Below are 12,828 nucleotides of genomic sequence, written 5' to 3'. Positions count from 1 at the left end.
GTTGGGGAGCACTTTGAGTCCAGTGATCACAATACCATTAGTTTCAATATAATTATGGAGAGGGTCAGAACTGGACCTAGGGTTGAGATTTTTGATTGGAGAAAGGCTAACTTTGATGCGATGAGAGATGATTTAAAAGGAGTGAACTGGGACATTTTGTTTTATGGGAAAGATGTAGAAGAGAAATGGAGGACATTTAAAGGGGAAATTTTAAGAGTACAGAATCTTTATGTTCCTGTTCGGTTGAAAGGAAACAGTAAAAATTGGAAAGAGCCCTGGTTTTCAAGGGAAATTGGACATCTTGTTCGGAAAAAGAGGGAGATCTACAATAATTATAGGCAGCATGAAGTAAATGAGGTGCTTGAGGAGTATAAGGAATGTAAAAAGAATCTTAAGAAAGAAATTAGAAAAGCTAAAAGAAGATATGAGGTTGCTTTGGCAAGTAAGGTGAAAGTAAATCCAAAGGGTTTCTACAGCTATATTAATAGCAAAAGGATAACGAGGGATAAAATTGGTCCATTGGAGAGACAGAGTGGACAGCTATCTGCAGAGCCAAAAGAGATGGGGGAGATATTGAACAACTTTTTTTTTCTTCGGTATTCACCAAGGAGAAGGATATTGAATTATGTGAGGTAAGGGAAACTAGTAGAGTAGCTATGGATACTATGAGGTTCAAAGTAAAAGAAGTACTGACACTTTTGAAAAATATAAAAGTGGATAAGTCTCCAGGTCCTGACAGGATATTCCCTAGGACATTGAGTGAAGTTAGTGTAGAAATAGCCGGGGCTATGACAGAAATATTTCAAATGTCATTAGAAACGGGAATAGTCCCCGAGGATTGGTGTACTGCGCATGTTGTTCCATTGTTTAAAAAGGGTTCTAAGAGTAAACCTAGCAATTATAGACCTGTTAGTTTGACTTCAGTGGTGGGCAAATTAATGGAAAAGATACTTAGAGATAATATATATAAGCATCTAGATAAACAGGGTCTGATTAGGAACAGTCAACATGGATTTGTGCCTGGAAGGTCATGTTTGACTAAACTTCTTGAATTTTTTGAAGAGGTTACTAGGGAAATTGACGAGGGTAAAGCAGTGGATGTTGTCTATATGGACTTTAGTAAGGCCTTTGACAAGGTTCCTCATGGAAGGTTGGTTAAGAAGGTTCAACTGTTGGGTATAAATGCAGGAATAGCAAGATGGATTCAACAGTGGCTGAATGGGAGAAGCCAGAGGGTAATGGTGGATGGCTGTTTATCGGGTTGGAGGCAGGTGACTAGTGGGGTGCCTCGGGGATCTGTGTTGGGTCCTTTGTTGTTTGTCATGTACATCAATGATCTGGATGAAGGTGTGGTAAATTGGATTAGTAAGTGTGCAGATGATACCAAGATAGGGGGTGTTGTGGATAATGAAGAGGATTTCCAAAGTCTACAGAGTGATTTAGGCCATTTGGAAAAATGGGCTGAAAGATGGCAGATGGAGTTTAATGCTGATAAATGTGAGGTGCTACACCTTGGCAGGACAAATCAAAATAGGACGTACATGGTAAATGGTAGGGAATTTGAAGAATACAGTTGAACAGAGGGATCTGGGTATAACCGTGCATAGTTCCTTGAAGGTGGAATCTCATATAGATAGGGTGGTAAAGAAAGCTTTTGGTATGCTAGCCTTTATAAATCAGAGCATTGAGTATAGAAGCTGGGATGCAATGTTAAAATTGTACAAGGCATTGTTGAGGCCAATTCTGGAGTATGGGGTACAATTTTGGTCGCCTAATTATAGGAAGGATGTCAACAAAATAGAGAGGGTACAGAGGAGATTTACTAGAATGTTGCCTGGGTTTCAACAACTAAGTTACAGAGATAGGTTGAATAAGTGAGGTCTTTATTCTCTGGAGCGCAGAAGGTTAAGGGGGGACCTGATAGAGGTCTTTAAAATGATGAGAGGGATAGACAGAGTTGATGTGGACAAGCTTTTCCCTTTGAGAATAGGGAAGATTCAAACAAGAGGACATGACTTCAGAATTAAGGGACAGAAGTTTAGGGGTAATATGAGGGGGAACTTCTTTACGCAGAGAGTGGTAGCGGTGTGGAATGAGCTCCCAGTGGAAGTGGTGGAGGCAGGTTCATTGGTATCATTTAAAAATAAATTGGATAGGCATATGGATGAGAAAGGAATGGAGGGTTATGGTATGAGTGCAGGCAGGTGGGACTAGGGGGGAAAAAAATTTGTTCGCATTCAGATTCAGATTCAGGACTTGTAGGAAATGCATTAACTTGTAGGGCCGCGATGGCCTGTTTCCGTGCTGTAATTGTTATATGGTTATATGTTATATATAGGAACAGGATATTCAGCCCACTATGTCTGTGCCAAAAATATCAAGTTATAATCACCTCTGCCTGCACGTGATGCATTTTCATCCATCCCTTGTATATCCATGTGCCTATCTAAGAGCCTCTGAAATGCTACTATCTCATCTGTCTCCACCACCATCCCTGGCAGTGCTTTCCAGACACCCACCACCCTCTGTCTATACAACGTGGCACACACACTTGGATAGAGTGGATGTGGAGAGGATGTTTTCACTAGTGGGAGAGTCTAGGGCCAGAGGGTACAGCCTCAGAATAAAAGGATGTACCTCCAGAAGGGACACGAGGAGGAATGTCTTTAGTCAGATGGTGGTGAAACTGTGTCTAACAATCGGTCCAGCACTGATTCCTGCAAAACAGGCCTCCAATCTGAAAAGCAACCTTCCATTACTATTGCGTAGGAAGGAACTGCAGATGATGGTTTACACTGAAGATAGACACAGAATGCTGGAGTAACTCAGCGGGACAGGCAGCATCTCTGGATAGAAGGAATGTGCGATGTTTCGGGTCGAGACCCTTCCTCGGATGGAAGTCCGAGCCTGAGGAAGGGTCTCGATCCGAAACATCACCGATTCCTTCTATCCAGAGATGCTGCCTGTCCCACTGAGTTACTCCAGCATTCTGTGTCTATCTCCACTACTGTTGCCTGACTCCGTCTGTATCTAAACGATTTCCTCACCCTGGACCCCATGTGATCTAACCTAGTCATGCCTTGACTTCACCCGCCTCACCTGCCAGCCTGATTGCTCTAAAATATATGCCGTTTTAGTCGATCTGATCTTCCTTGCTCCTCATAAGTTATAGGAGCAGAATTAGGCCATTCGGCCCGTCGAATCTACTCCGCCATTCAATCGTGGCTGATCTATCTTTCCCTCTCAATCCCATTCTCCTGCCTTCACCCCATAACCCCTGACAACCTTACTAATCAAGAATCTGTCACTCTCTGCCTTAAAAATATCCATTGACTTGGCCTCCACAGTCTTCTGTGGCAAATAATTCCACAGATTCACCACCCTCTGATGAAAGAAATTTCTCCTTCCTAAAAGAACGTCCTTTAATTCTGAGGCTGTGGCCTCTAGTCCTAGACTCTCCCACTGGCGGGAGCATTCTCCCCATATCCACTCTATCCAAGCCTATCACTATTCTGTACATTTCAATGAGTTACCCCCACTTCCCCTCCGCCCCCCCCCCCCTCATTCTTCGAAACTCCAACGAGTACAACCTTCTGTGGCAAAGAATTCCACAGATTCACCACCCTCTGACTAAAGAATCTCCTTCTCATCTCCCTTCTATTCTGGGGCTATGGCCACTGGTCCTAGACTCTCCCACTAGTGAAAACATCCTCTCCACATTCACTCTACCCAGGCTTTTCACTATTCGGTAAGTTTCACACCCCCCCCCCCCCCCCCCCCCCCCCCTCACCCTTCACCAAAATAAGGCCCAGTGCCTACAAATGCTGATCATTCCTGCGATCATTCTGGTAGACCTCCTCTGGACCCTCTCCAATGCTAACACATCCTTCCTCAGATATGGGGCCCAGCACGATACCTCCTGCACAATACACAATGCTCCTGCCTCCGCCTGCTTTACCGAGCGGACTTGCTTGCTTTAATATCCACATTTGCTTCAGCTTTCTCTCCTGATGCATGCACTGCCTTGTTGGGATGGACATGGTACAATAGGTCCTGCCTTCCACATTAGGCTGTCAAGTCGTGTGAATACCGCTCGGGAATTTTTTCAGTGCAATCTTTTCTATGCGCGAGGCCCGAATTGTAAACGTTGTCAATCCTTTCCAAAAAAACTGCCGTTCTTAATGACACATTGAACCACATTTGAAGGCAGGGTCTCTGTGTGTTTATTGGGATGGCAATGAAAAGAAATGATGAAGGTGTGAACGTGCGTTGATGTCACCTCTTTACATGTCATCAGGAATCCCCCCAATATCTTCACTTCTAAACTGTAGTCACCATTGAGTTGTTTCTTTGGACTTCCTGCGGCAACCATGTATCGCACTTGTTTGCTGAAATGTCTCAAACCTGCACGGAACCACCTTCCTTCCTCAAGTGCCTGCTCAACGTTTTCTACCTCGACGGTAAGCCATCCTTTGTTTATCGCCAAACGTTGTCCTGTTGATGTTTAACGAGACCTTTCGGGCAGTAGCCAGTATTTTACCTGCTATAAACGGCATTTATTTCTGAAGAAGGGTCTCGACCCGAAACGTCACCCATCCCTCCCTTCAGAGGTGCTGCCTGGCCCGCTGAGTTACTCCAGCTTTTTGGTGTCCATCTTCGGTGTAAGCCAGCATTTCCCTCCCACACACACTATTTCTTCATACATCAGCTATCCTGTTATTCCTCCCTCATGCTACCTCATGCTGAGAATCCACTGCCACTTTGGCATTTTGTAGGTCTCTTGCATTAGATTCATCCTGTCCTGAATTTCAGATGTGCTTTACTGTTTAAACACATATGTTTCAGCACGTTGGGCCATTGTTTAAAGCAATTGTAGCTCTGTACAGTTTAAAGCAACTTTACACAAGAAACTGCAGGTGCGGGTTTAGTAAAAAAAAGACACAACGTGTTGGAGTAACACAGCAGGTCAGGCAGCGTCTCTGGAGAACATGGATAGGCGACGTTTCAGGTTCTGAAGAGGAGTCCCGACCCGAAATGTCGCCCATCCATGTTCCCAGGGGGATGCTGCCTGACTCGCTGAGTTGCTCCAGCACTTTGTGTCTCTTTCTATCTATTCAGGTTGGCGTCAAAGATTACACAACAGACACTAATGTGCCTGTCATCTCTTCAGTCCTGCAGGTAAAACCTTGAAAGTAGAGGCATTGAATCATAGATACAGTGTGGAAACAGGCCCGTTGGCCCTACTTGCCCACACCGGCCAACAATGTCCCAGCTATACTAGCCTGCGCTTGGTCCATAACCCTCCAATCCTGTCCTATTCATGTACCTGTCCAACTGTTTTTTAAACGATGGGATAGTCCCACCTCAACTACCTCCTCTGGCAGCATGTTCCATACACCCACCACCCTTTATGTGAAAAAGTTACCCCTCGGATTCCTTTTAAATCTTTTCCCCTTCACCTTGCACCTATGTCCTCTGGTCCTCGATTCCCCTACTCTGTGCATCTACCCAATCTATTCCTCCCATGGTTTTGTACACCTCTATAAGATCTCCCCTCATCCTCCTGCGTTCCATGGAATAGAGACCCAGCCTACTCAACCTCTCCCTATAGCTCGCACCCTCTAGTCCTGGCAACATCCTTGTAAATCTTTTCTGAACCATTTCAAGCTTGACAATATCTTTCCTAACATGGTGCCCAGAACTGAACACAATATTCTAAATGCAGTCTCACCAACTGCAACATGACATCCGAACTTCTATACTGAATGACTGATGAAGACCAGAGTGTCAAAAGCCTTTTTGACCACCTTATCTACCTGCAACTCGACCTTCAATGAACCATGCACCTGTACTCCTGCTCTACAACACTACCTATAGGCCTACCATTTACTGTGTAAGTCCTGCCCTTGTTCGACATCCCAAAACGCAACACCTCACACTTCTCTGTATTAAATTCCATCAACCATTCCTCCGCCCGCCTGGCCAATCGATCCAGATCCTGCTGCAATCTTTCACAACCATCTTCACTCTCTGCAAAACCGCTAACTTTTGTATCATCAGCAAACTTGCTAATCTTGCCCTGTATGTTCTCATCCAAATCATTGATTATTTGCATACTTCTTGTCTCTGAGATGCGTCGACTGGCATAATGGTTTCAGCCAAACCACTGTGATCATCGCAATGCTCTTTGGAATGACGTGGGATAATAAAAATTGCACTTAAATCTAAATTCTTAAGTCTAAGTGCTTACTACTGTGATCTTAGTCCCACTCGATATTGGAAGCCAGGTTGATGAAATGCTCTGGTAAAACTACATTCGAATTGTCATCCTCTTGGGCGGCACGGTGGCGCAGCGGTAGAGTTGCTGCCTTACAGCACCGGAGACCCGGGTTCGATCCTGAACAAGGGTGCTGTCTGTACGGAGTTTGCACGTTCTCCCCGAGACTGCGTGGGTATTGTCCGGGATCTCCTGGTTCTTCCCACACTCCAAAGACGTACAGGTTTGTAGGTTCATTGGCTTGGTAAAATTGTAAATAGTGCCCAGTGGGCATAGGAAAGCGTTGTGTGCTGGGAGGCTAGTCTGCACGGACTCGGTGGGCCAAAGGGCCTGTTTCCACGTTGTATCGCTAAACTAAAAAAAGTCTATTAGTTATAGGTTTCCTCAAACCACTATCTTCTATACTACTCTTAAAATTAATGATTTAGTTCACTTATAATCCAATCCTATATCATTATTATCTGGCGACACTGTCTTGTAATTGTGCTTTCCTTGCCTTGCCCATCGTGGCTTCTTGGTGCTGACAGATTATGTTCTCCTTCTCAAGTCGTGGTCCTGACCTGTGGTTCTTAGTCCTTTGAATTAGTCCCTTAATTATAAAATACAGGGAATGACAATTTATCTGTTTAAGAAGGAACTGCAGATGCTGGAAAATCGAAGGTACACACAAAAGCTGGAGAAACCAGTTTGAAGAAGGGTTTCGGCCCGAAACATTGCCTATTTCCTTCGCTCCATAGATGCTGTTGCACCCGCTGAGTTTCTCCAGCTTTTTTGTGTACCTATGACAATCTATGGTGCTGCAAATGTGTGGGACAGTACTGAATAATACTGAAAGCGTTTATGATTCAACCCAAGACAGATTTAATTTTATTTTGCCTTGGTGGCTTACGTTATAGTGTTTTGTATCCTCAACAATTCCATCAGCAGTTTAGGTTTGTTTAATGTCACGTTCACCAAGGTACAGTGAAAAGCTTTTGTTGCGCGCTAACCAGTCAGTGGAAGGGAAGGACTACACATGTATACAATAAAGTCACCCACAGTGTACAGATACATCTTCTTCTTCTTGCGAGTGGAACATAAACCAAAGGAATAGTTAGATCTCAAGTCGGGTGTTGAGCAGCCAGGTTGTTGTCTCTGTAGTGTCAATGTCTGCCAGGCCCTGAGCTCCATTTGGTGGGTGGTAGAGTGGGCACCCAGAGATGACATGGTTGGCTGGTTAGATACATGATAAAGGGAATAACGTTTAGTTTAGTGCAAGACAAAGTCTAGTAGCGTCCGATTAAAGGTAGTCCGAGGGTCCCCAGTGAGGTCGATGGAAGATCAGCACCACTCTCTGCTTGTTGCGGGGATGGTTCGGTCGCCCGATAACAGCTGGGATGCAACTGGAGGTGTGCGTTTTCTCACTTCTGCACCTCTTGCCTGATGGCCCCATTCTGAATAGTCTCCCACCCGGCCGTGGTGTTCTGGCCGGCGCGGGATCAGAAATCGGCACAGCTGATCCCTTACGGGGCTTGTGCCTTCAGCTACTGCTGGCTCCCGCAACTTCGCGGTCCTCCCCAGCCAGCTTCACTCGCAGCACTTGTGGACACTATTTTGTTCCGCTTCCCCCCCCCCCTGTGTAAAACAGCGTGGGGACAAACATTACCGCAGAGTAAATTACTTACCTGCAGGTCGCGGTTTCAAACTTACCGCTGCGGGGGAACGCTCCACCCCGCCTGTCGTTTCGCAAGCGTGAAAGCGATATGACACGCATGCATCGTGGCGGGCTTCTTCACGTAGTCACTCACGTGACTCCGAAGTAAAATGTGCTGTTAGTGCCCCCTTAAAACTGTCTCGTGAAGGTGATTTGCCTATGTTGTTGTCTAGTTTATTCCATTCCCTTAAGGTTCTTACAAAGAATGAGTTGTTGTAAATATCTGTCCTGGCGAATGGGGTTTCTATTTGCATATCATTTCTCTTTCTTGTTCTCCTTTCTGTTATGGACAGAACTGCCGTAGATTTGGGAGCAGCAGCAGGAGGAGATTAGCAAGAGATCAGACTCATTGGCTCTAGCCCGAGTGGGAGGAGAGAAGTGAGTCAGAGGGGTGAAAACAGTTGAAAAGTAGAAGCCAAACACAGGCAGACTTTACTCAGAACTGCTCCCACAGTTTGAAGGCCCAGGGTTTAGACTCACATCCCCAGATAACAGCAAAGTAAAGAGAAACCCAATGTGTTTGTTCGGCCTCGGTTCCATAGTCGTACAGATTGCTGGTTTAGACAAGAGTCCGCAACTGTTGATGTAAATTGATGTGTGTCTCATGCAATCTTCTCTCAGGATTAAGTATGAGAACCCTCTATGAAAAAACAGGTGTTGGTCATCTGTAGACTTTGTTTCCAATGGTTGAATTCATTGTCTCACAACCAGGCATAACAACAGTCTGTTTCCGAGGCTGTATAGTGCGGCCATACTTAGTTGTGTTGTTCTGCAGTGTATCTCAGCGATTCAATCAATAATAATGAAACCACGAGGCTATTCCCTTTATGTTGTCCCACAAGGTCCATCAATGAACACTGGTTGTCATCCACACCACCGCTGTATCCATGCGCAGTTGAAATTAAATCCAAGATGGCTGCCATTTTACCGCCACTTCATAGACAGGGTTAAAAACACTAAAGAAACCCCATATCGCGATAAAAAACACCACTAACGTTTGCTGAAAGAGTCAAATAAGTTGAATGTTGCACGGTTGAGTTCGGATGGCTCAGTAATTTCCGAAAAATGTCACTCCGATATAGCCTTCCATATCTGCTGACTGTAGCTTGCTGCTGTGTCACTCAAGGTTTCCGCCTGTACTGTCGGCGGCGAAGTAAGTTCTCCAGTGTCCGCAGGGGGCTCACTCTCCAATATACGGCTGAGTTTCGCCATTAAAAACTAAGTTAAACTTCAGCTAAAAAATGTCAATAACAATATCCACGTTTTCACTGTTGCTTAAAAAGTCCACTTCAGTATTGAAATTAACAAAAATCAACAAAAATTGGTCAAAAATGCGGAGCTCCGCAGAGGCACGTCTAGCACTATTAGACTATTGAGGTGAAAGGGCCTGTTGGGCCTCTTTCCACAATCCATCATGGCAGAGTTACTCCAGCATTCTTTTTTGTGTGTCTTCTGAAGAAGGGTCTCGACCCGAAACGTCGCCCAATTCCTTCTCTCCGGAGATACTGCCCAGTCTGACCCGCTTGGTCACTCCAGCATTTTGTGTCCACCGTTGAAATAAAAAAAACGGCCATAAATAAAAATACCGCATAAGCCGCTTCTCCTCCCCCTCCCCACCAAAAGCCCCGCGGCGTCTCACATGCCACGCCGAGTCCACACCGTAGCAACTACTGCCGGTGGGCGAGAGGGCGAGCTCGACAGCGCAGGAATAGGTGCAGAACAAAGGAGCCAGATAACGTTGAACAACGTATACAAGTATCTATCACTAAAATCAACCTGATCTTTTTCATTAAACCAGTTAATCCAAAGTTTGTTTTCAGTGGGTGATATTAGGACAGAAATATGGATTTGAAACTAAATTTTACACAGGTAAGATGATTTGTTTATGTGAGTGTGCATGGGGCAAATGTTATTAAGCCACTGTGTTAGTATTTCTTTGTCACAGTCATTGTAATTCTTTTTAAATTAAAATGTTTAGTTTAGTTTAGTTTAGAAATACCATGCAGAAACAGGCCCTTCGGCCCACCGGGTCCGTGCCGACCTGCAATCCCCACACACAAACACTATCCTACACACGTTGGGGACAATTTACATTTATACCAAGCCAATTAACCTACAAACCTGTACGTCTTTGGAGTGTGGGAGGAAACCGAACATCTTGGAGAAAACCCACGCAGGTGACGGGGAGAAGGTACTAACTCCGTATAGACAGCACCCGTAGTCGGGATCGAACCCGGGTCTATGGCGCTGCAAGCGCTGTAAGGCAGCAACTAACCCACTGTGCCACCGTGCTGCCCGTGTTTGGATGTTTGTTTTGGAGATACAAATTTGAACCCTTCCCCCCCCCACTTCCATGGCAACTGGAAAATGTACATCTGATTCACCTCAGTGTCGTCGTTTGCTGATCTACTGTATTTAAGTGGATAATTAAGAGTCACTATGGACTCTAGACCAGGGATGGGGAACCTTTTCATGTCGGAAGGTCCGCATTTTTATTAGATTTAATGTAAAAGGGTTTATCCAATAAAGTTTTTGTTATTTTATTTTGTTGAATCTGTGTTTGTGGGGGTATTTTAAATACGTTCACTTTTTAAGATTAAAACCTTTTCTTGTCGGGTCTTTGTTGTCGTTGGGGCTGCATATTAATCCAAAAATAAGCCGGGGATTCTGGTGCCGACTCACCCATATAACCATATAACCATATAACAATTACAGCACGGAAACAGGCCGATCTCGACCCTTCTAGTCCGTGCGGACGAACACATAACCCCCCGGGTCCCCCTGGATACCGCCTCAGGGCTCAGACCATAACCCTCCATTCCCTTCGAGTTGCAATCCATATAAGATCCAATTGGATTTTTAAATGATAAAAACGAACCGCCCCCGCGCGGCTGGAATGGCCGCGGGACTCTGCGAGCGCACGCCCACTCTCTAACACCAAGACCCGTGTGCGACCTCGCACCACCCGGCGTGGCTTTAATGGCCGCCCAAACTTGCCAGCCCTTTACTTTGACTCTGACATGTCATGTCCCCTTGTTTGAAGTTTTTTTGGCCTTCCATCACAGCAATGTGATGGATGTTTTGTAAAATGTCAAATCTGTGTCTATCCCTCTCATCATTTTTGTTTGTTTCTATCAAGTGCCCCCCGGCATTTCGTTTGCGCCCTCCAAAGAATAAAGCAATTAACTTGTTATTGTTTCTCTGTATTTAGTTGCTGAAACCCAGAGTCACTATGGACTAGTAAATCTCCTGGGGTACCTTTCATGTCGGTTGATATCCTTCCTAATAATTAGGCGACCAATAAACCAATTAGATATAGGATTATTTTGTTGAATCTTCTTTTACTCTTTGGTATTTTAAATACGTTCATTTTAAGATTAAAATAACATTAATAAAAGACGAACAAAAACATATTAATAAAAATAAAAGGATTTGTTCTACAACATTTGGATTCATTCAAAAGGCCGCACGTAATGGCCTCGAAGGCAACACCCCTGGTCTAGACTCTGGACTCGTATCATCCAGACCCAGTAAGACTGGTAGCTTTCTTTCCTTTAATAACATTAGTGCAACATCTGTTTCACAGTAACCATTACTGATAGTGAGCTTTTATGTTTAAGTAATAACATAAGATTGGAACTAAATGTAAATTCCCAAGAAATAGAAGCAAATAAGGTTCGGCACGGTGGCGCAGCAGGAGAGTTGCACCAGAGACCCGGGTTCGATCCTGACTACGGGTGCTGTTTGTATGGAGTCCGTGCGTTCTCCTGTATGGATTATTCCCGGGTGCTCTGGTTTCCTCCCGCATTCCAAAGATGTACAGGTTTGTAGGCCAATTGGCACAAATTGTAAAAATAATTTCCCCTAGTGTACAGAATAGTGCCAGTGTGTGGGGATCCCTGGTTGGCTTGGACTCGCTGGGCCAAAGGGCATGTTTCCACGCTATATCTCTCAACTAAACTAAACTAAAATGGCGTAGTTGCCAGCAGCATCCTTGTATCTCTCTCGTTATCACACCTTCCCCAGCCAACAATGGGCCATTGTGGGCTCTGTCGTTCCTGAGGTCACCTGTTGCCGGCCCTGATTTGTTCTGGCCTTTTGTCGCCTCCAGTATTTGCCCCCTCCCCCACCCCCACCTCCACCTACACTTTCAGTCTGAAGAAGGGTCCCGACCAGAAACGTCACCTATTCTTTTTCCCCCGAGATGCTGCTTGAACCGCTGAGTTACTTCAACATTTTGTGTCTATCATCGATATTCCTTGCAGGCACATAAAAATCCATCAACAGGACATTCTGCTTAGATACCAGTAAGTTGTGAAGTATTTTATAACCTTTGGATGTCTTTTGGAAGTATTGAAACGTTATTGACTGCAATATTGTTTTTAAAGGGCTTGTGATGGCCTTGTATCTGCAAAATCAATTAAAAAAAAAAACTGTTTTGATTTTCAACTTATAGATGAGTTTATTCAAGCACAAAAACGCAAAGAGGATTGAAGGGCTGGATAAGAATGTCTGGTAGGTATTAACGTTACAATGTCCCAAAATACACCTCACACATGCTCGGATTAAACTCCATCTGCCATTTCTCCACACATTTCTGTAGCTGTTCTCTATCCCACTGCATAGCTTTGTTTTTTAGTCTTGAGATACAACGCGGAAACAGCCCCTTCGGCCCGAGTCCACACCGACCGCATCAGGCTATTAAACATGACATCAAATAAGCTCTAAACAATAACAGTCTATTACTATTGCACTTTATCTGTGTATTAATGGTCTATGGTATATAGACACACGGGATCGAACACGCGGTCTCTGGCGCAGGTAAGGCGGCAACTCTTCCGCTGCGCCACTGTGCCGC

At 44.8% G+C, this 12,828-nt stretch overlaps 1 protein-coding gene across 7 annotated transcripts in view; it reads left to right on the top strand.

Moving 5' to 3' along the window:
• Nucleotides 1–12,828, top strand: part of LOC129700731 (kynurenine--oxoglutarate transaminase 3-like) — a 93,873-nt gene that overhangs the window by 38,661 nt on the left and 42,384 nt on the right. For 4 of the 7 annotated variants that reach the window (XM_055641360.1, XM_055641359.1, XM_055641362.1 and 1 more), the window contains one exon: nucleotides 12,427–12,485. In XM_055641360.1, the coding sequence (XP_055497335.1) occupies nucleotides 12,427–12,485 (59 nt within the window). Of the gene's footprint in view, nucleotides 1–4,297; nucleotides 4,461–12,426; nucleotides 12,486–12,828 lie in introns of all 7 variants that reach the window. The other 3 variants (XM_055641358.1, XM_055641356.1, XM_055641357.1) reach the window with 2 other exon arrangements.

The sequence above is a fragment of the Leucoraja erinacea genome, chromosome 10 (assembly GCF_028641065.1).
Source record: "Leucoraja erinacea ecotype New England chromosome 10, Leri_hhj_1, whole genome shotgun sequence".
In the NCBI taxonomy this organism is placed as follows: Eukaryota; Metazoa; Chordata; class Chondrichthyes; order Rajiformes; family Rajidae; genus Leucoraja; species Leucoraja erinaceus.
Note: the sequence above shows the minus strand (reverse complement) of the source record. Positions and strands in the feature narration are given on the sequence as shown.